Source organism: Pyrus communis, chromosome 4 (assembly GCF_041283825.1).
Source record: "Pyrus communis isolate YQ-2024b chromosome 4, ASM4128382v1, whole genome shotgun sequence".
Taxonomy (NCBI): Eukaryota; Viridiplantae; Streptophyta; class Magnoliopsida; order Rosales; family Rosaceae; genus Pyrus; species Pyrus communis.
This window is the reverse complement of record NC_142568.1, coordinates 5,201,830-5,225,163: the sequence shown is the minus strand read 5'-3', so window position 1 is coordinate 5,225,163 and position 23,334 is coordinate 5,201,830. Positions and strand designations below refer to the sequence as shown.

General features: G+C 36.6%; 2 protein-coding genes and 2 pseudogenes across 3 annotated transcripts; 2 read left to right on the top strand and 2 right to left on the bottom strand.

Annotated features, from left to right (window-relative positions):
* Nucleotides 1-2,532: 2,532 nt before the first annotated feature.
* LOC137723053 (O-fucosyltransferase 30) lies at nt 2,533-5,324 on the bottom strand. Its single transcript, XM_068462205.2, has 2 exons — nt 4,394-5,324; nt 2,533-4,029 (listed from the first exon to the last, which is right to left on the bottom strand). Exons 1-2 carry the CDS (start codon nt 4,819-4,821, stop codon nt 2,976-2,978), a joined length of 1,482 nt encoding a protein of 493 aa, XP_068318306.2. The 5' UTR covers nt 4,822-5,324; the 3' UTR covers nt 2,533-2,975.
* Nucleotides 5,325-6,757: 1,433 nt separating this feature from the next.
* ACX1 (acyl-CoA oxidase 1) lies at nt 6,758-11,855 on the top strand. Its single transcript, XM_068460743.2, has 14 exons — nt 6,758-7,106; nt 7,658-7,766; nt 7,857-7,918; nt 8,069-8,278; nt 8,505-8,592; nt 8,677-8,839; nt 8,961-9,159; nt 9,280-9,477; nt 9,676-9,807; nt 10,189-10,309; nt 10,453-10,563; nt 10,880-10,949; nt 11,158-11,341; nt 11,431-11,855. Exons 1-14 carry the CDS (start codon nt 6,969-6,971, stop codon nt 11,638-11,640), a joined length of 1,995 nt encoding a protein of 664 aa, XP_068316844.2. The 5' UTR covers nt 6,758-6,968; the 3' UTR covers nt 11,641-11,855.
* Nucleotides 11,856-12,046: 191 nt separating this feature from the next.
* On the bottom strand, nt 12,047-12,766 carry LOC148697340 (large ribosomal subunit protein uL2my, C-terminal part-like; annotated as a pseudogene).
* An 8,396-nt stretch (nt 12,767-21,162) lies between these two features.
* LOC137723804 (ethylene-responsive transcription factor ERF038 pseudogene) lies at nt 21,163-22,461 on the top strand (annotated as a pseudogene). The gene has a single exon (XR_015961506.1). The product of XR_015961506.1 is annotated as an ethylene-responsive transcription factor ERF038 pseudogene (transcript).
* Nucleotides 22,462-23,334: the final 873 nt, after the last annotated feature.

Here is a 23,334-nt window from a genome sequence, read left to right as displayed (position 1 = left end):
ATTCATGTAATAGGTGCCACATTCTCAACATTGCACTCACCAATTTCTCCAAAAAGAATGTACTTATCCAACATGAAAACAACGATTTTATATTCGTTTCCAACTTTTTTAATTTAGGGAATCAAACGGCATCCAAAATGTATTTGTCCATATTTTGAAAGTTTGACCAAAACTTGTTGATTGTGTTTAGTCAAGGTCAAGGATTTTTGGCAAGCTTTAGTAATTAGCAGATATAGTATTTGGGATTTGAATTTCATCCGGATTCAAATTGTAGGGATCTTAAGGATTCTTATATCTTAATCATTTATCGTGCATCTTACAGTCATAAATTATTTGATTTTTTTATTTAAAATTAAACACAAATAATATCTAATAAAAACTGACCGTAAAATGTACGATGAACGATTAGGATATGAGAATCCCTAGAATTCTCACAACGTGGATCCGAAGAGAATCCTCTTCATAGTAGTTGAGTGTATTGAAAAGTTTTGGTCCAAGCCTTGGGATGTTATTTTCTTGTAGTCGTAGCTGATATTAAATATTAACAGTGGCGGAGGAAACGATTTGACCTGCCTGCTGTTTTTGTTTTTTTTTTTGGTTAAATAGAAATAACATTACCAGGACAAAAGCCAAAGATAACAGGGAAAGCCCACGACAGGCTAACAAAGCATAAACAAGGCAAGCAACAACTGAAACAAGGTACTTGGGAGGATACGGAGAAGAGGTTAATGCAACAACTCCAGCAGCAACACCCCACCAATACCAAAGCAAAACACAAGCTCAATGTGAACAGGGCAGGCCATCTTTGTTGAGGACATCCACTAACAAAGATAGATGTCTGTTGACCCAAGTAAAAACGCTCATCTCCATATTTTTAAAGGACACCATCCAATCTGCCGCCCTATTAGCCGATCTAGAAACCCATGACCAGCAATAGACTTGGAATTCTTCCTCCATTTTGATAACTTCATGGAAAATAGGGAAAGTCTCCCATCTGCCATTAAAAATGAAACCTGTCAAACAAAGGATAGTTTCCTTTGAATCAGACTCGACAGTAATCTTGCAAATCCAACCTGCCTTTTTTTTTTTTTTTTATTGGGAAAACTAACAAAAAGTCCAAAAAAAACTTTAGTTTTAATGAAAAATGATATATAAAGGTGTAGTGAATAGTACTAGGAAAATACAAAATTATGGTTTTTCGTTAAAAGTGAATAGTACTGGAAATGTTTAGTTAAAACTCCCTTCTTTTTTTTTGGGTCAAAATTTGACCTACCAGGTTAGACCAAATTATTACGGCTCATTATTTCTTTCCACAAAACAAGAATATAAAAGAAAAACAGAGGTCATTAACATTATGTATGCAAAATACATAAAACAAAACAAAACAAAATCATATAAGATTTTTTCTGAGAAAAATTGTATACTGGAGACTGTTAGGCTCCGTCCCTGATTTTACGATACTTTAATATAAAAAGTTATACCCAAATGCTCATAGAGGCGAGAATTTTGACTTTCGTTGACCGTTGTATCGTGACACATTTGACCCATTCTCTTAGTGTATTTTTGCAGTATTCGTTGCTATTGATGCATGGGCGCAAGGAATCGAATTTGGAGTTACGATGTAGATTTTATAAAACTTTGAAGTTGAAGGACAATTTAGTAAATTCACTACCCTATATATTTGGTTTTGGATATTTTATTATTAATATAAAACTGGTGAAAAGTGCAACTTCAAAGGATTAATTTTTCAGTGCGACTTTCACAAAAATGCATGGCATTATTAATCCGCTCATGCTACAGTAAGTGCATATATTTAGTGAAACTACGTGCAAATAAATTTTACTTAAGTGTGCGTATTATAGCACATGAATTAGTAAACTATGTGCAAATAAACCGCCTATTGTGTTTAAGTATGCTACAACTTGTTAATTCTTATGTTTCCTCAGAGGAAAAATATAAACCAAAGGTCACGGCTTCTCAGTAAAATTAATAAGAACAAGGAAATTTGTACAAGGCACCCAGAAAGTTTTATATTATTAACCAAAAGAATAAGAAACAATTTCGTGTGTTACATTCTGGTCAGTAGGTAAGCGTTCACACCTTTGAATCAACTGAAACTTGTCAAGGGCGGAAAAGTTCTGTCCATATTTTGTTACGAATTTGGCTCTTGCCAAAGATGGGCAACTTCAACTTGGATTGCTGCTCACGCGAAATATTAGAATCCCCATGTATGACATGTATCAGGCAATGGACGGTTGGATATGCGGTTAAAGATTCAATTAACAGAAAATTCAACAAAAAAGGATTTCAGTGCATTACCATACAACGGGCGTACTGGAAAATCCAGCTCACGTAACCCTTCTTCCAATATCTTGAACGATGAACTAGGGATAGTCTCCTGCGCGCGAGCAAATGAACTGAAGTCACGAGAGAAATTTTTTTGGGGGTGACGAGCCTAATGGCACTTTGGAGTTGATATACAGATAACCATCATGTTCCAAGAAATTTATACATTACAGAAGAAAATTTGAATTGTGGTAAAAGAACTTCAAATATGCATCTAAAGTGAACAAGAGTCTTTATAATTAATGGCATGACCAAAATATTGGACTCAAAGAACCACCACGCACCAATCGACAAGCCAAAAGAAGACAGTTATCGAGTCAAAACTGAACTGAATAGGGATGTGACGATTCCAAATTGCTTCTCAAAACCGAAGCGTGAGATGTGCATTACCTTCATCAAGACTGCAACCGTTTCTGAATTCCACCATGTTCAACAAATCCCTTGCTCTCCAGCACCCTGCCTAGATTGTCGAGACAGCCTGCTGGTGCCGTTAAGTTATGATTCAGGTAGCTTTCATAGTGGAAGAAAAGGACCAGTTTCAGGCATGCTTCTGAACCATAGTTGCTTTCGAACAGCTCATTGAATTAGAATTTCTCATGTCGTTAGGCATTTCACAAAGTAATCAGAAATTAGCTAGAACATACACCAAACTTCCTCATCGATTCTATAATGTCCGCAATAGTTGACCCTGCAGTCCCAACAAATCCAAGAGAAGCACAACTACAAATTGTTTGCTCTATGTATAGAAGAACATCAGGCAATCCTGGAGGGCAAACCTTCTTAAACTGACCAGTTCCATCATGATTCTTCGGGGCAGTCCCAAGCTTCAAGCCATGACTTGCATCCACAATTTGTTTAGCAGTTTGTATTATCAACTCGTCTTTTTCTTTCAGAAAGAACAGTTTAAACTGACGCAAATCTTCAACCAATTCCCCCAAATAAGTTCCTGTCCAGTTACTTTCAGGAAGATCAGTCATCACAAAAATATGAATAGGGGGAGGGCTCTGTGTCAAAGCATCCAGTGTTTGTTTTAGCTTCAAAAAAGTAGCATTCCAGTGGTTCTTGAACTGCCCGTCTAGCAATCTGAGCTGTGCACAAAGAAAAGGAGCCTTTATAGTATCATAAGCATACTTCTTTCCTGCACTTATGATTTCTGGGGCAAATCGAAGGAATTCAATCTTGTCAATCAACGTTTGTATCCTTCGATCACTCGAAGCTTCAGGGATACTAATGTGTAGCTGCGAACCTTTGTAAGGAGCAGTGAAAAGACTCCCAAATGCCAGCAGAATAGCCGATTCAGCTTCAGAACCAGGTCCAAGAGTGTTATATACATCTCGCTGCTTCCTAACATATGAAATTTTCTTTTTCCTCTTTAGTTGTTCATCCGGCTGGAAAGAATCCAATGCCCCGTCCTCATTACCATTTTGGTATGTCCAAACGGTAGTTCTGCAGTCTTCGTTAACAGCATATGAACACTTTGTGTCACCATCCATCCCAGATAGCAGAGACCTACATTGCTGTAGTCTATCAAACACAGAGGCCCGTGCATCCAACTCGTTGTAGCAAGTAAAATCTACATTCACATTGCACCATGAGGATAAGAAAACCCTGAAATCTACGACTCGAACTAACGAAGAAGAAACTAATGATGATATATCAACAATGTCAGCCATGGAAACATACCTGAAACAAGAGAGAAACATAGTCGTAATTATTTAACAAATCATAAGAAGTATCCAGCCATCGTATATCAAATGAGGTGCATTATATTTTTTGAGTCTCAAAATCTCTGCTCAACCATTAACAGAAAACTAAACCAAACCCAATAAACCCACACGGAAATCCTACCAATATCAAATCGAATCGAATACCTTTCCAGCATCATATTACAAACCAGATAATGGATCAAGCAAAATCCAAAACTTGGAGCCATCAACATACAAATAAAAGGAAACCCAATTAAACCCACATTCCAATTCCACCAAAATTCTACAATTTTGCCCCAGATTAGACCAAAAGGAAGAGAAACAGGGGAAAACCCACATACCTCCCACTACGAATGAGCTCAACCGTATGATTCCAGACCGAAATCCTGATCTCATCAGGGCTCAAAACCCGAAACTTTGGGCAACTGCCGAGAGCAACCGCGTGGTGATCGAGAACTGGAGGGACGACCAAGGTCCGGTTCAGAATGGCGGCCATGAGAAGGGCGTTCTTGAACTCAGTAAGCTGGTTGCTGAAGCCACTGTGGGGAGCGTACCAGATGAACTTTTGTCCTCCAAAGGAGGGGCAATTTGGCGAAATGGAAAGTGAGGTCTTGAGGAAGAGGGAATCGGGAGTGAGAGAGAAGAAGTAGGAGAGGAAGAGGAGGAGGGAGAAGAGGAGGGTCAGGTAGAGGAGAGGGGAGGCGGAGGAGGAGTGTCTTCTGAGAGGCCATGGTCGCGTTGTGGGTCTGTTTCTGGTGAAGAGATTCATGGCTGCTTTTCTGCAACTAATAACCACCAAATCGGAAGTTGGTTCTTCACTTCTTGGGGAAGCCGATTTGGATCTGGCTCATCTCCGCCACTTCACAATTTGGTGAAGCACCGTGACATCAAACAGAGAGCAATTTCCGCACTTGTTATTGATCTTCTTGTATTTAACAAAACAGTACAAAATTGCTATAATTTGTTTTTTTTTTTTTTTTTTATGAAAAATCGATATATTACTGACTGAATAAGGAAGATTACATCAAATTTTGGGCAATGAGATCCCGAGTAATGTTAAAAAAAAATTTATTTGAACTTATATAATCTTTTTTTATACTTAATTTAGGGTACTTAATAATCTCATAATTAAAACAAGATTATGTTTTAATTATCATAATCAAGATTAAAAATTCAACTCTAAAATTGAAGGCATGTTTTACTATGCTACGAACCTACTTGAAAATCACGTTCCTATATTTTCATGAAATTGAAACATTTTTGACATCCAACAGTTGAATTCAATTATGATTGATTGAAACAAGAAGAAGACGGGTTGCTCAGTTCCTTCTATCTAGTGAAACAAATGTAGGGTGTAGGGCGCACCCATTTTCTCTAGAATATGCTTTTGACCATATACGTAGGAAGTTATGCATATAAATTCTTCATTTTCTACATAAGTTTCAGCGTGGTAATTATTATCTCTAACGTCCTTGAAACTTAACAACGTTCTGGAGAATAAAGTGCCTCAGCAATGGTCAAAATTGTACCATTGGACAAAATTATACGTGTCTTACCGTATCTTTCGATCAGGTTGGATGGCCCTGAGAGGGTTGTCAGAGGTGCATTCTTAGGTATGAAGCTAGTGAAATAGATCACGCAAAACGGTGTGCGTGGTTACACTATTTGCCAGACAACTAACTTCCCCACTAATTAAACCTAGAATGAAAAATAAATTTGAATTGGTCACATGCATAAAAGTTCTTGAAAACAAATATCCATTCAAAACAATTTAAGTATTCAAGGATGGTAATTAATTAAAAACTTAAAATCCAGAAAACAAATCACCAACAAATAATCCAAACATAAATGAAAATTGTTCAAATTTAACCAAAAACACAAAGAGGTTCGGCCACTAGGTGGAATTTAGCCTCAATGTCTAAATTTCAACTAGAAAAATAGTTTATGTCTAAGATTCTAATCTTCCATAGGGGTAACGACCTCTTGAGAGTCAAAAACCTCCATCTTGGTACTCTTCGGTTCATCCACTTGCATAAAATTTGATTCAAACTTCTTACGACAAGAATGATATTCAACTACAACTTTCTGGGGAGCTCACTAAACACGGGACCAATGGTCCTTTGAACCATAGCGATAACACATATCTGCATTCATGGTTTCAGGTGCTTTGCCCACTCAATCAAGGTAAAAAATGATCAAAATAGATATTTATTCAAAATTTATTTTATCCATCCTCATCAAATCATCACCACAAGGTAACTTCCAAATATTCATTCAAAATAGGATTAATTACCTAAATTAATTAATTGATTTTCTAATTGATTGCAAGATATTATGATGACATAATATCTTGCAATTACACCCTAAAACCACTAAATGCAGCCGATTCCCACCTCTTCAAAGGAGGCCGGCCACATCCCTATAAATACTACTCAATTTCTCCAAAAATCTAAGTTGAATCCTCTTGCAAAATTCTCTAAATTCTCCAAACATTTTTTTTTCTTAAAATTCTAACTTTGACATCGGATGTTCTTCGACCAAAGCCCTCCACTCATCGTAAGCGCGTGAGGCTATTGGCCTTGACCTAAAATGTCAATTATTTTTGTAGATGCATTTTCATTCAAAAGCAAAAAGGAAGAAATTTTTATCCATAACGATGACGTAACATCGGGTCCAAACATTACCTAATGGTTGTGAAAGCTGTCGGGTAAATTAAATTAAAAAATTAAATTTTTTTTTTATTGAATTAATAATTAGAAACCAAAGCAAATCGTCCCATGTTTTTCTTATATATACAGTGGATTGTTCACGGACGTTGACGATTCTTCTCATCGGTTCCTCTAAGGAGAGAGAGCAGAAATCTGAATTTTCGATTGACATAGTGATTGGGTTGCTAGGGTTTCTCTTTCTGTGAAAATGGAGGGGGTGGATCATTTGGCGCAAGAGCGGAGCAAGGCGCAGTTCGATGTCGACCAGATGAAAGTCGTCTGGGCTGGCTCTCGCCACACCTTGGAAGTGTCCGATCGAATTGCTCGCCTCGTCGCTAGCGATCCGGTAATTGGTTCTAATTTCATAACATTTCTGATAAATTCAATTGTTTTTTAAATAGATCGATAGCGTTAGTGGGTTGAATTGGTAGTTGTTAGTGGAGAGGGAAATTGGTGGCGATCGAAGCCGCACAAGGATGCATAGGCATAATTGTCAATTTGTGGTAAATTCAATTATTTGAATGGTTCAGAGTTTGTGCTTCGCATTTCAGTCGTTACTTCTCAGGTAGCAGGCCAAGTTTTTTCTTCTTTTCTAAATTGACTGTTGAGAAAGATGTCATTAGCTCTACTTTGTTGTCGAAAAAGCTCGTAAATGTGTATTAATTAATGAACAGATGAGTGATTGTTTTTCTTTTGATCGGTTGAAAATTGTTAATTTGTTGAATTGTTTGAAAGTTTCCTTCTTTCAAAAAAGTTGTTGAAAATTTCTTGTGATTTGTTGTTTTCAGTTGTATTTCTTGGGCTGGGGTCAATGATTAAGACACGGAAAGCAATTCGGCCGTGAATATTATTTTATATTTATTTAGATTCGTTTAATTGGAATTGTTGTACTGTCAGGTCTTTAGAAAGGATAACAGAACATTGCTGAGTAGGAAGGATTTGTTTAAAAACACTCTGCAAAAAGCGGCTCATGCTTGGAAACGGATCACAGAGCTGCGGCTATCCGGTATGTCTCCACACGGGAGTTCTCGTTTCGTAGACTACTATTTTTTTTTTGTTTTGGTTTATTAATTCAACTGTGCTACTATTATTGCAGAGGAAGAGGCATACTGGTTAAGGCATTATGTGGATCAACCAGCGTACACGGACCTTCACTGGGTATGCTCCAACTCCTCCTCTTCATGCCATTTTACTTTTTGGATTAAATTTGTTTTATGGTATTTATTTACATTGATTTGGGCACTTTCATGTATGATAAAGTGCTCTATGTGTTTTTAGTGTAACATAATTTTATTGTCTTCTCTTCAGGGAATGTTCGTGCCTGCTATTAAAGGATCAGGTACTGAGGAGCAGCAAAAGAAGTGGTTGCCGCTGGCATACAAAATGCAAATCATTGGTTGCTATGCTCAGACTGAACTTGGTCATGGCTCCAATGTTCAAGGGCTGGAGACCACTGCAACTTTCGATCCAAAGACTGACGAGTTTGTTATTAATAGTCCTACTCTCACATCAAGCAAAGTGAGTTATTTCTATAATGGTGTTTTGCTTAATCTTCTTATTTTTGAATTGAGTGAAATTTTAGTATCCATGATAATACAAGTTTGTTGTGCAGAATTGTTCTTGTTACCATTTCTTTAGTATTGATATATTATATATTCAACCATAATGTAGAGTGTTCTTTATGCATACATGGTCAAAGTGACTAAGTTACGTTCTTATTGTTCTTCCTTATTGTTTTGAATAGTGGTGGCCTGGTGGTTTAGGAAAGGCTGCTACACATGCTGTTGTTTATGCCCGTCTTATTACTGATGGTCAAGACCATGGAGTGCATGGTAAGTACCAAGTTTATATTATTTTGACACTCCTATCATGAAATGAATGATTGATTGAATTTAATTATAAAATTCTGATTTTAGGTTTCATTGTCCAACTTCGGAGCTTGGATGATCACTTACCACTTCCAGGCATAATAGTCGGCGATATTGGGATGAAATTTGGAAGTGGGGCATACAACTCCATGGACAATGGTGTTCTTAGACTTGATCATGTCCGTATACCAAGGGAACAAATGTTGATGAGGTATGTAATACTTAATGATAGACAAAATGTCATTCTGATGTTTAAATTTTTAACTGCCTATTTTACTTATTTAGTTAGATAGATAGGAAGACTATCCTGATGTTTCTTTCAAATGTGCCAGGGTCTCACAGGTCACAAGAGAAGGAAAATACGTACAATCCAATGTTCCACGACAGCTGCTGTATGGAACTATGGTTTATGTGCGGCAAACGATTGTAGCTGATGCTTCCTCTGCTTTATCACGGGCAGTATGTATTGCTACTAGGTATAGTGCCATTCGTCGACAATTTGGTTCACAAGATGGTGGCCTTGAAACGCAGGTACGATGGCAAATTGTTTCATTAGTTTTCTTATTCTCTCCATGAGTTTAGAGATGCCGGTTTTATTTGTTTCTTATGAAGATGTTTTATTTACTAGTTTTGGTTCATGTTTTGCTTTAGGTCATTGATTACAAGACTCAGCAAAGTAGGCTCTTCCCTTTGCTGGCTTCTGCCTATGCTTTTAGATTTGTTGGTGAGTGGTTGAAATGGCTATACACGGATGTGACAGAGAAGTTGCAAGCTAATGATTTCTCGACATTGCCTGAGGCTCATGCATGCACTGCGGGTCTGAAATCATTGACCACTTCTGCAACTGCTGTACGTGATTATTGCTGCCCTTGCTTCCTTTCCATTTTTTTTTTCTTTGGGAGGCCTGTGAAGCTTTTCAACTTGACAACAAATATGGAACTTTCTTATCTAATTGACAGACTCTCTATCTCTCTCTCTCTCTCTCTCTCTCTCTCTCTCTCTCTCTCTCTCTCTCTCTCATTATTTATTTATTCATTTTCCTGACAGGATGGCATTGAAGAATGCCGGAAATTATGTGGTGGCCATGGTTATCTATCTAACAGTGGGCTTCCTGAATTATTTGCCGTTTATGTACCAGCATGTACATATGAAGGAGACAACATTGTTCTACTTCTACAGGTACTTGAATTAAGAAACCCTGATCTTATTTTCGTTAGACTGGACTTTTATTTGCCTTTTGACTTTGCTTATTGCTTATTCCTTGCCTGTTCTACTATGATTTAAGAGCTGCTTCTGTCTTGACCCAGTAACTTGCCTCTCACTTGTGCCACATCTTTTGCTACTGTCCTAACTGCTTAAGAAAATGTGCTTGTGCTTGTGATTTTGTTTTCATCTTTTTAAAATTTTACATCCTGAATTTTCTGGAAATAGGTTTAAGATCTCTTATTCTGTCGTAATTTGGAGGAATTTACTTTTGGTTTATTCAGTGGTGGATTCAACATGATGCTATCAGAATGTATATTTTGTGTGCTGAAGTATTCCTGACAATTTCTCTTTTAGGTTGCAAGGTTTCTTATGAAGACTGTTGCTCAGCTACCATCTGGTAAAAAGCCAGTTGGAACCACAACTTATATGGGCCGTGCTCAACATTTGATCCAATGTCGTTCTAGTGCTCAAAACGGTTGTATTTTTTTTTCCATATCCAATCTGTTAGCTTTCTTCACCTCTTTCACATTGTCACGCACAAGTTTGCTATATTTTACATTGCATAAAAGCACGGATTCTGTTTTAGTAATATGCATGTACACTTATGTTGGCATGCAGCTGAGGATTGGTTGAACCCTAGTGTGATACTTGAGGTATTTGAAGCAAGGGCTATTAGGATGTCGATTGCCTGTGCTCAGGACCTTAGCAAGTTTTCAAATCAAGAAGAAGGTTTGTGTTTTTATTTATTTATTTTAAAATTTTTTGCCTCTATTCTGAGTTTGTCACTTGTTTTATTCACGTTTTTTTTTTTTTTTTTTTTTTTTTTTTTAACCTGATGAAAACGGAAGGATTTCACGAACAATTTTATACATGGGACACATTGTAGACATTTTATAGTCTTTCTGAGACCTTAGTTTGTTGTTTGTATTTTAATCTCTTGGATAGATACTAATTATTCACTTCAATGAATCTTCTTGGTCATTCACAGCTCATGCTGTTCCGTTATGATATATTAATTAATTTTGATGCATTTCCAATGCTTCAGGCTTTGCAGAACTCTCATCTAATTTAGCTGAGGCAGCAGTAGCTCATTGCCAATTAATTGTTGTTTCCAAGTAAGTTTCGTCCAATCATTTTGTTTAAAATGTTTTGGCCTTGAATTCAATTCTTTGGCTCTGAATTCCTCTCTGTGTGTGGCACATGTACCTTCATTTCCTAATTCAATGAAATGACAGCAAGGGTACTGCCGGGCAGGATCTAATTCTGAAAGACCCGTAGTTAATTTCCACTTTGGTAATCTTGCTTCTTTTTCTTTCATGATAGGTTCATCAATAAAGTCCAACAAGACTTACCGGGGAAGGGGGTGAAAAAACAGCTGGAGATCCTCTGCAACATCTATGCTTTATACACTATTCACAAGCATTTGGGTGATTTCCTCTCCACTGGAAGCATCACAGCAAAGCAAGCTTCACTTGCAAATGATCAACTTCGATCTCTTTATTCCCAGGTTTGCCCAATCATCTTTGCTTTAAGTCTACATTTCGTTCTTTAATGGTGACTCTCGTCTAATAGCTCGTAAATCTTTATTTATGGTAGCTCCGTCCCAATGCCATTGCCCTCGTTGATGCATTTAATTTCACCGACCACTACCTCGGCTCAATTCTAGGCCGCTATGATGGTAATGTGTACCCGAGTCTCTATGCGGAGGCTTGGAAAGATCCTCTTAACGAGTCAGTTGTGCCCGATGGCTATCGGGAATATGTCCAGCCCCTGCTGAAGAACCAGCTCCGTAACGCAAGACTATGATTAATAGTGTGATGGGGGATTTTGTCGTCGCCAATAAAAGCACCACCAAGTGGTTGCTGATCAACATCGAATACTCGTATTTATGTAGCGTGAAACTTTTCTTAAGTAATTGTAATGATTTGTTCCTGAATATGGGAAACAATGTGATCTTATTGACTATATGAATGTGGCTAACAGAATATAAATAAAAGTTATGTTGTAAGTTTTGACGGCAATTTTGCTGCCTAAGATGGAAATGTGATTGCAAAATGGTCCAAGGGCATTTAGTTGTGCATGAGGTTTATTGTTTGATTCTCCTCTCTTCCTTCGTCGCTTGCATAAGAAAAGGGCGGCGTTTTAGGCACAAACATTAGGAGTTACGTCTTCTTGCACTTGAGTTCGAACCTCGTTCTTGGTAAATTGGAGGAGTCGGAATGTTGTTAAAAGGTCCCGTTACTTCCTATCACCAAATTTCAACATTAAGGATATATTCACGCATACCATTTACTTTCTCCCAAACAAGCCGTCTATTTTCTTCGCCTGAGGGGTCCACTCTTGTAGCCATCCTTACAAGGCTTACCCCAAGGTGTTGCGGAAGGCCTTCCCTTGCTCTTACCCTCACCTCCACCGTGTGGATGATCAATCGGGTTCATCGCAACTCCTCGAACCTTGGGCCGCTGCCCCAACCACCGGCTTTGCCCAGCATTATACAACTGCTTTTCCTTATTCCCTAGATTTGGCTCACTTGGGACCGTCCCAATTGTCGCCAGGAACTTAGAATCAATCCACTTCTCAGCACGGGAAGGCAACTTCACTAGGCATCCTCCTCAGGAGGGTTCTTTCAAACCGTTGCATAAGTTTCCAGCGGTCGAACCAACTTTCCGTCTCGCCCCGAGTACATCTCGATGTTGTGTATTTTGGTCCTAATGTTCAAAAGCACTAAGCGGCAGGCAACGTCCCAATTGGAAAATTGATGTCAAAGTTAAAACTGACTGGCTTTGCTAGTGCTTGATGGATGAGGAGTTTAGCGGGCGGCGACGTCGGTGGAGATAGTGCGATAGGAAGTGGTGACGTTGGTGTTGACTGAGTGGCGAAAGAGACGACTGAAGAGGGTGGAAGATGCCGCTCGAGCTCTCCCAAAAGCCATTCGGTTCACTTACAGGGTTTTGCCTTTTCTCTTTTCTTCGAATACAAGTTACCAATTACAACTGAAGAGAGTGAACCACCAACCACCTAATAAAACAAGCGAAAAAACAAAGGCCTCATTTGACATAATAACCCATGAGCCATGGCCTATTGATATTGGGCTTGGGATTTAGAGTCGAGCTTCCTTTTCCGAATTAGAGAAAATCTCACCTGCATTTATTTTAGAAAAAAAGAAGGGTTTAGATTCAACTATAGCTCATTTAGTTAAATCTTAACCGTTTGCTCTGTGACAAAAAATGTGTGGAAGATAATTTCTAGACATTAATCAGGCACAGTCTAACTTGAGTTTTAACCTTTATTTTTGTTACAAGACAACACGATATTTACAAACACGTGGACAACACTTCATATCCTCATATGCTTTTTTACGCATAAAGAAACTCAAGTCAAATACGTGAACAACTCAACTCATATGCCTGTTTTGATATACGAAAGAAATTGAGCTTTCGCACCAAAACTTATTGTCAATCACATGCAAAGTCCTTTACTTTTCCAATGTGAGACAAAAGACATCCTCAAACAATAAAACTAAGGGCTAATTTGGTATTACCATGTTTTGAAAAAAAAAACTGTTTCTGCTATGTTGTGAGAATAAGCTCATTTTTGCTGCTTTCCGTTTTTAACTTTTTTTTTCACCCAAAACTGTGAAAATAATATGTTTTTAAGAGACCAAACATCCTTTTGAGCTCAACTTTTTTTTTTATTTTTTTATACCCACTTTTTATAAAAACACCTCAGTACCAAATCAGTACTAAGGGCTGGTTTGGTATTACTGTGCTTTGAAAAAAACTGTTTCTGCTGTGTTGTGAGAATAAGCTCATCTTTGCTGCTTCACGTTTTCATCTTTTTTTTCACTCAAAATTGTGAAAATAAGCTGTTTTTAAGTGTTTACCAAACACCTTTTTGAGCTCAACTTATTTTGATACCTATTTTTTTATAAAAGCATTTCAATATCAAACCAGTACTAAGACCTTCCACAATCAGCCAAAAAATTGAGTACAATACTAATAACATGCAGTGCAGTACTATGTTAAATGATTTGGCCTTCCACTGCTGCCCCGTGTCTTCATTATAATGCCAATGGTCCGGACTCCGGCCCTATAAAAACTACTGTCCAACCTATTTTTGTAGCATTGTAATGGTCACTGTTGTCCAACCCATTTTACACTATTGTCCAACCTATTTTTGTAGCATTGTAATGGTCACTATTGTCCAACCTATTTTTGTAGCTAATAATGTCTACCGAAATTAGAACCGAAGAGAGTGAACCACCAACCACCTAACAAAATAAACGAAAAAACAAAGGCCTCATTTGACATAATAACCCATGGGCCATGGCCTATTGATATTGGTCTTGGGATTTAGAGTCGAGCTTCCTTTTCCGAATTAAGAGAAAATCTTACCTGCACTTATTTTTAGAAAAAAGAAAAAAAAAAAAAAAAAAAAAAGGTTTAGATTCAACTATAGTCCATTTAGTTAAATCTTAACCATTTGCTCGTGACAAAAAATATGCGGAAGAGAATTTCTAAACATTAATCAGGCACAGTCTAACCTGAGTTTTAACAAAAATGATCATAATTGCACGTTTTGATGAGTTAAAGAACCAATGATAATGAATTTTTAGTTGAGGAACAATTGCTCCAATTGGGATAAAGTTCATGGACCAATGCTATAATTTTCTCTTTGAATTTTATAGTAATGTACTAATGCTTTTTCATTAGGCTTCTATTTTGGGGTATGTAACACATGAAAGGCAAATGTGTTTTAGTGATAAAGTGGTATATAGATACTAATTTAGTATAACATTTTTCAATTGATTATTTTATTGAAGTAAAATATATATTCTTTAATGAGTAAGGAGACATGTTATATTACCCATTAATTTCAACAGGTCAAGTCATACATTTTAACGCGTTTAACACGATACGATTTGTTAAGATATCAGGTATGTTCACGAAAACCCTCAACCTACGTGTCATATCCCGGCCCGGGGCGGATCACTTTCCGGGCCCGCTCCACCACCATAGCACGATATTGTCCGCTTTGGGCTTACCATTCCCTCACGATTTTGTTTTTGGGAACTCACGAGCAACTTCCCAGTGGGTCACCCATCCTGGAAGTGCTCAAGCCCCATTCTTGCTTAACTTCGGAGTTCCGATGGAACCCGAAGCTAGTGAGCTCTCAAAAAGCTTCGTGCTACGTAGGGATGAGAATATACATTTTGAGGATCACTCCCTTGGACGATGTGGGATGTCACATACGCCCGTCCCGAAAAAAAATTTCATAATTATAAGAGAATTTAAAATTTTATCTACATATGTTATAACTTAAACGTACAGATCATAATTATCAAGAACCTGAAACCCAACTAGTAAATGGCTAAAAGCCTGAAATGTTTGGTAACTTTCACTTTCCGGAATAATTTTTGAATTCGTTCACATTCCAGTTTTGATGATTGCAGTACTATCTCCAATTAATTATGGAATGTTTCATGTGTGGAGGAAATGTGGAAAACTGCTCTTTTGGTCACGCCATCTAACATGTTCTATTTACTGCCAAACTATCAACCAAAATAGACTTAGAGCCAGAAGTTATCAACTATACATTCCGATGTTTTTTAACTGAAGAAAAAAAATGTCCCTGGTAGTTATTTACTCATGTAGTTTGAATGTATTAAATATTTGGCTTTTTAGTCAAAATGGTCTTTAAGATTTGCATAATTCATCATTTTGGTCGTTGAGATTTGAAATTCATCGAAGTGGTTCATGAGTTTGTCCATAATCAATCATTTTGATCTTTCAATGCAACATTATGTTAAATAAAGATCTCAATGACAAAATTGCTCTTAATATAATAAACAATAAGCCAAAATGATTTAACAAAAATTGAGGGTATTTTTGTTATTTTATCCTTATTTTATTGAGATTTTTTAAGAAATGACCAAAATGATTGATTGTGGACAAACTCAGGGACCAAAGTAAGAAATTATGCAAATCTCAGAGACCATTTTGGCTAAAAAGCCTTTTTTTTTTTTTTAACGAGACAAAAATATTATAGTTAAAGGAGGACAATTCGAACTTGGGTGCAAGGGACGAGCACAATGCTCTGACAAACTAACCAAATCCACACACACACACACATATATGAGTGTGTTTGTGTATTAGATAAAAATTCTTTAAACTTCGAATAGAGGTCCCAACGTAGGTGCATTGTAGCCAAAATGTTGAAACACATTCATTTTCAGCATATTATTGGAAAAAATAAACAGATATGAAATACTTTTATATCATTCCGCTGTTTAGTCAACAATGGGTTAAGAGAAGATCCAATATCCCAGGAATAAAAGTAGTAACGCTCATTAGGCAAAGTTGGCACAAAGCAGCGCTGACCAAGATTAGGGTCTGGGGAGATGTTTTGGTGTACTAAAAGTATCATTATATAGTGTTACTAATTCATTTAAATTTATAATACGTGTATTTGTTTTTTATTAATATACTCCGAAAGTAGGATATATAGATTATGTTACTAATTATCTTATAACATGTGAAATAATACATCACGTGATAACACATAAAAATTTCTCAAGTTTTGGGTGTAATTGAGTCTATATTCCTTTATATTATCATCTAACCCTAGGAATAAATATGACTGTTTAGAAAAATCAAATCAATTACAAACAGAAACAGTATTACTACCGGTTGAATACCTAATTTTATACATCTATCCTTCCGATACTATTGACCAAGATCTTGAACACTTAGGCCAAGCTCTGTAATCAAATCAACGACGTGAGAAACCGTATTGCAGACACACAAATGATAGACAAATTAGGCAAACAAGAACAAATAATTCATGATGAAATGTTGAAAGTAAGGTTTGAATGTATTTTTATTAATAAACTCTGACAATGAAAAGTTTTAAAGAAAATAATTAGACGAAAAAAATGTTCAAATTGATTTTTAGGTGTTCCATAGTGGGTTGAAAAATAAAGTTTGATTCCGATATATAGGAATCAAAGTTGGACAGAAATATTTGAAGTTTATGAGAGAGATTCTCTTTTTCCAGTTCAATATATTAAATGATCATAATTTTGATTCTTATAAAATAAATGACCAACTTTTTAAGAGAGAAAAGTGAATAACCATTGTAAGAAAGTTACAGGTAGTCAAAGAGCAGAAGAGATGAAACCAGGATTACAAAGTGGGATGGGCTGAACTAATCTTTCTTCCCTTTGACATATATGCCGAGTCAAAACCTTCCAACTGAATGACTGTTTTGCTCCTTTTGAATTTTTATCTACCATAGCCTAGCTGGTTCTTTAGACCTGGTTTGGTATTGAGGTGATTCTGAAAAAAGTTGCTATAAAAAAAAGCTAGGAGCTGTTTTTGTGTTTGGTAAACACTCAGCTTCAGCTTTTTTTCACAGTTTTGGGTGAAAAAAAGCCAAAAACAAGAAGCTGCAAAACCCAGCTTTGAAAAACCGGTTTTTTTTAACATCTGTTTTACATAAAAGTTTACCAAACACTCTAATACTGCTTTTTTTTTTTTTTTCAAAAGCATTTTTACAAAAAAGTTTACCAAACACTCTGCTACTTTATTTCACAGCTGCTTATTCTCACAGCACAGCAGAAGCAGTTTTTTTTCAAAGCACAGCAATACCACTCTACCTCTGTCAGCCATGACATAAACCATGCCCCCTCGTAATAAAGAGAATTTGAAAATGAAAGGTACATTAAAATAAGCTGCATCTCACACTCATTTGAGTTTGGATTCTAAGGAAGTTAAATGGGCGTTTGATAATTATTTCGTTTCTATTTTTAATTTTTCATTTGTTTTTTTTTTAACTGTTTGATAATTACTTTCAGTTTAAAAAAAGAAGAAGTGAATACTGAAAATCAAAATGTAAAAACTCAAGGACCAAAATTTAAAAACTCAAGAAAGTAGGTTTTAGTTATTGTTTTTTTGAAAACTGAAAAAATAGTCACTAAACAATATTTTAGTTTTCAAAAAAATGAAAACGAAATGGTTATCAGACAGCTCCTAAGAAAATCCGAATGCAAAGACATGAAAACCTTCGATAGTCAGGAAAGGCAAACCCATGTTAGCTAAACTACATATTCGCAACCATATTCCCTTCTCAGTAAATATGAGATAAAAAAAAAAAATCATCTCTCGAATGCAGACAAAGTAGGTAAAGTGATGTGTAAAAAGAAGCCAAGGAGGAACAAAGTTATTCGAATGGAGACAAGAAGAATACTAGAAAAATCATTCTCCAACTGAAGCGTGCATACAAATCTGCTGATAAACAAATTCCTAATAATTCCGCAGCTGGAAGCAGATTGTCAAGAGAATGAGGATCCGAAGCTCAAGCTTGTTACTTTTCGATCATCAATGGAAGCTGCATAGAAGATAAAGAATTGTACCAGTTGAAAATCCAAGATGCGGAAGATCAACTATGAGCTTCGTTCTGCTTGTTATGCCAAGGATATATAGGAAATTTTAACTTCTGCCAATGAGATCAATTGTCTTCAGAACTGCCAATGAATTTGAGTCCAAGGATGAGAAGCTGAAGGGCGTGCTACTCGCTAATGAGTTTTTGAATAAGGATAAAATGTCCATAAATTAAGGATAAAATGATCAAAATACCCTCAATTGTTGTCAAATCTTTGACCTATTTTTATTAAATTGAGGGTAGTTTTGTCATTTTAATCCTTACTTAACATAATTTTTCACCGAATGACCAAAATGATTAATGGTGGACAATCTCAAGGACCACTTCTATTGATTTCAAATCTCAACGACCAAAGTGAGGAGTTATGCGAATTTCAAAGATCATTTTGGCTAAAAAGCCTTTAATTTCCTTGAAACTTAGTTGATATAGAGCTACGAATTCATTGTGCGATATTGCCATTTGACCGTGTGGCCCTGACACTACTAAGCTGGTCGTTGACTTCAATGGCTCGAACGAAAGTTGTCTAACATGAGAACATATTTGTGTGATTGAGGCAAGGTTATATGGGCAGTGCACACTGAGCTTGTGAGATCTTGTACTTCACAAAGGGCTAAATCGTGCAACACGATGAAGTCTCACATACGCTGCCAGAAAGTTGTATTGCACTTGTAATATGAGGTCACCGATCCTTTGAGTTGCGTAGCCTATAGCGCAACATGATAACGCTAACTATGAGTGTAGTTATATGGAACTTCACGAGCAACAGTTCAGGGAATGTGTTTACTTATAAATGAGGTCACTGATCCTTTCAGCTACATAGCCCGTAGCACTATGTGATAAGGCTTTGTGGAGACACAAAATCGCTAACTAGTCACATCTAACATGTACAGTTGTGTGGAGATTTGTGTACAACAGTTCAAGGAATATGCTGCACTTTAGGCCACCGATCCCTTGAGCTGCGCCCTGAAAGCATGCTCATTTTGCCCTATTCATGAGACTTCGATTATTCTATGTTAATAAAATGTGTGCCTGCACATTTTTGCTAAGCATTATTTTCTCAAATCATTTAGTTATTAGAGTAAAATACTTAGGACTTTTCATCATTTGCGTCCTGTATCACAAAATAAAGTTTTAGTCCAACAATTTTTCCAAAGCAAACCAACTTCAGAGTCTGAATGGCAGAGTTAAACACAGTTAAGCTTGGAGGACCGAGACAAAGTTCTAGATCCTCATTGATAACATTGCAATAAAAAATGCTATCTTCTAAGCTTAGTGTTTTCAAAAAATTTCACTGTGATAATCGAACTACCACCTTATTCCGACTCCAGGTCTAAGACTCGTGAAAAATCTTTTACTCAAAGACTAATATGACTACAATGTAATCAACAGTAAAATAGTTTCATATTTGAGTGGTTTTTTGTAAAGATGATCGTTGAGAGAAAATCTAAAAGATGGATGGTTGGATTGTCGAAATGCGATGTAAAATGAGCCCCACAAGATGTCCCTCAAATAAAATTAGGGTAATGCTATAGAGTTCAAAATTTTAAATCAAATTTACAAATCAAATGATGTGTTATCTATAGGAAATAAGCACGTTGATCAACGCTTAAGTAATACTCCGGTCATCAACAACCACATCATTTGGTTTGCAAATTTTGTTTGAAAAGTTTGGTCTCTCTAGCACTACCGATAAAATTAGTCGAAGAATGCCTCAACAGAAAGGGACTGATATATATGAATTATCCTTATATGTACGTGTCTATGTGGGAAAATTAGGTTTCCATGTATCGAAGAGAACTATATGTATTGAGGTCAGGAAACGAAATTTGACATACTTTCAACATCAACGGAGAGAGATCAGTGTTAATTAGTGAACCAGTTCGAAGTTAAGATAATTGTAACTATAAGAAAGCTCCATATGGTAAAGACCAGATAATGAAGCCAAAAACACCTCGAACCAGATTCCATGTGAAATTCGTGGCTTGATAAAAAACAAACGTTTTCTTGGGGGTGTTGGGGAAGCAATTATAAGCAACTATTTGAACGGCCCACCTCCTCAAGTAGTGTAAAGTTGCAACCAATTAAATTATAAATAGCACATCTAAATGCCCTACTTTCGTTAATAAGATGTGGGAGAGAGGCCAAAGATACAAAGCCACTATAAAAGATGATGCAAAACCATACACCATTCAAACATTAACATGGGGCTGCAAAATTACCAACAATCTACTCTTTGGAAAACACTCAGTCTCCTTTTTGACCCAGCTTGACGAAGAAAATGATAAACGACGTTAGTTTGAAAGCACAAGAACACCGGAATTCACTTAAAAAATATCAAAAATTTTCAACGTTCAATATTGCAAAATTAGAAGATAACGACCCCAATACCAAAACGTGCTACTAATAATGGAACTTAACCCTACAAGCCTTAAGAGTCCAAATAAAAATATAATTATTAAGCAAATAACAAAATACTGAAAGGGCTTAAATCTTAAAATACTTAAGAGAAAAAAATGTAATTTGATTGAAAATGCCCATATACCACATCATGACAGTGAGTTTGGTGCACATCGTTGTTCTCTTAAAAATGACGGGTCATGGTCAAATGGGACACCAGAGCTTGAATCTGCAAGCTTTTTTCATTGTTTTTCGACTTGATCTTCAATTTACTCTGTCATTTAATTTGCATTGCTTATATTTTACGAATCATTTCTTCGTATTGATAAATTACATACTGACGCGTATATGGAAATCTGTAATTTGTTAGTAAACAGAAATGACTGGTCAGAGGTCAAGCATGGAACAGTGTTCGTAGTCTTTTGTACTTTGGCCACTGCTTTAAGTATAAATCATATATATATATATATATGATATATACCATTTCTCATGTGTAAGAATCATAAGAGAAGAACCCATACCCCTATTTTGAGAGCTCTCTACCACATTCTTCTTCTTTCTTCTACCCACTTAAACATGGAAGAAGAACAATTCAATTTTATAGATTGTGAGGCTCAGACCACATCTTCTTACTCGAATTCTACCACCTCTCCTTCTGCAGAATCTCCGGCACGAAAAATTAGCGAGAGATCATCATCATCGTCGTCATCAAATCAAATACAACTACTTGATGGTCATGAGAAAGCTACTACTACTAATGATGATGATGATGATGATCAAATTAGTAAGAAGAAAGCAAAGATTAACAATGGTATTAATGGTGATGGGAGGCAGCAGAGGCATCCTCATAAACCAACGTATAGGGGAGTGAGAATGCGTCAATGGGGCAAATGGGTCTCAGAAATCCGAGAGCCAAGAAAGAAGTCAAGAATTTGGCTTGGAACTTTTCCCACCCCCGAAATGGCCGCTCGCGCACATGATGTCGCCGCTCTTACTATCAAAGGCCGCTCTGCGGTGCTCAACTTCCCTGAGCTGGCTCAAGAGCTTCCTGTTCCGGCTTCCGCCTTGCCAAAGGACATCCAAGTTGCCGCTGCCAAGGCAGCTGCAAGTACCTACCCAACTAGAAGCTGCAGAAGCAGCAGCCTTGAAGCAGAAGCGGAAGCCGAAACAGAGCTGATCAGCCAAGCTGTTCATGACAGCAGTACTCATGATTCATCATCAACTTCCCCATCAAACAGTTACAACGATGACATGTTTTTTAACCTTCCTGATCTGCTTTTAGATGTTGGGCATCACAGTGATCCTGGGTTTCGCTTCTCTGTGCCATGGCTTGATGAAGAGCCGGAGTTCTTGTGGCAGTGACTCAGATGTCAGAAACAATGGGTCAAAAACATGCATCGAAGGATTGAAGAAATCAGCGGCTTAATTGGCAAGTTTAAATTGTTTAAAGTTGATATATGTTGCTTGCTTTTGCTGCTGCTCCAAAGTCCAAGTAGTTACTCAAATCAGGAAGCGCAACTTTTCAATTTCCACAGGTTTGGTTTGGGATTATGTTGCTAAAAGTTCAGCTTAATTAATAAATTTACTACTGTATGGGTATGGAATATTGGCCATGCCTTCTAGTTTTTGTTAAAAACATGAATAATGTACCCTTTTAATTAATGTGTCAATATTACAATGTAAATATATATGAGGTAAATAACAATGTTCGGAGCCTCTCATAATTACAATAATAAGGTTACTTGGCCTTGTTCCATATATGCTATAAAGTTACTCTGTTTTCGGTTAGGGTACTTGAGAGTTGTTTTTTATTATTATTTATTTTATTTTATTTTTATTTTAAATAAACAATATTATCTATAATAAGGGATGGAGAAGTGGGCTGAGCCTCATAATGACCTATCAATAATGTGGTTCAAATTTGCCATTGGCGAGGATCAAAACCAAGTCCTGTCACTTACAAATAAAGAGAAAGGGTACTTGAGATATTTGACTCTAAATTTTCCCATTGTGGAAAATTTGGACACTCATTGTTATAAAACTTCAAGGGGAAATAGCATATATGCAGCTTTTGTGAAGCATGATGATAATTTAGAGCAAGTTCACTCCTTGAAGGTAAGGGCAAGGGCATGTTAATCGCCTTTTGAAAAGTAATTGCCTTTGTGCAACTCCATCTGTTTGGCAAGGACAAGAGTTACTACTATACATAAATATATATATTTTTCTTTTTTATAACTTGTAAGAATGTTTAAGTGTGAACTTTGTAGTTTGTTCTTTGAAAAGAAAACTCTTTGTTTAACTCCGATAATTTAATTTCAAATGCAGAACAAAGCATAGCATTACAATAAACATAATTAATTAAAAATAAAAGGCGAACCAAAAAGATGATTGGATATTTATAGGATGAAATATATATATATATATATATATATTTTTTTTTTTCATTTTTTCTAGTGACACGTGGCACAGCAATAACTATTTCAATTTTTGTTTAATATTTAAAATCCAACGGTCTAGATGACTAGTCTATTGGAAGTCCAACGACTATTGTTGTGCCACATCATTTAGCAAGTGACTCGTGATTTGGCTCTGTAGCAGCGGGGCTCACAACTAGGGGTGGGTTCAAAAAATCGAAAACTGAAAAAATCTGGACCGAACATC

Bases quoted from the DNA above. Each gene is read 5' to 3' on its own strand.
- ACX1 (XM_068460743.2), top strand. From the start codon at position 6,969: ATGGAGGGGGTGGATCATTTGGCGCAAGAGCGGAGCAAGGCGCAGTTC. The intron at 8,840-8,960 runs GTATGTAATACT...CAAATGTGCCAG, and splicing joins AGGGAACAAATGTTGATGAG to GGTCTCACAGGTCACAAGAG. The intron at 10,310-10,452 runs GTTGTATTTTTT...GTTGGCATGCAG, and splicing joins TCGTTCTAGTGCTCAAAACG to CTGAGGATTGGTTGAACCCT.
- LOC137723053 (XM_068462205.2), bottom strand. From the start codon at position 4,821: ATGAATCTCTTCACCAGAAACAGACCCACAACGCGACCATGGCCTCTC. The intron at 4,030-4,393 runs GTATGTGGGTTT...CTCTTGTTTCAG, and splicing joins GAGCTCATTCGTAGTGGGAG to GTATGTTTCCATGGCTGACA.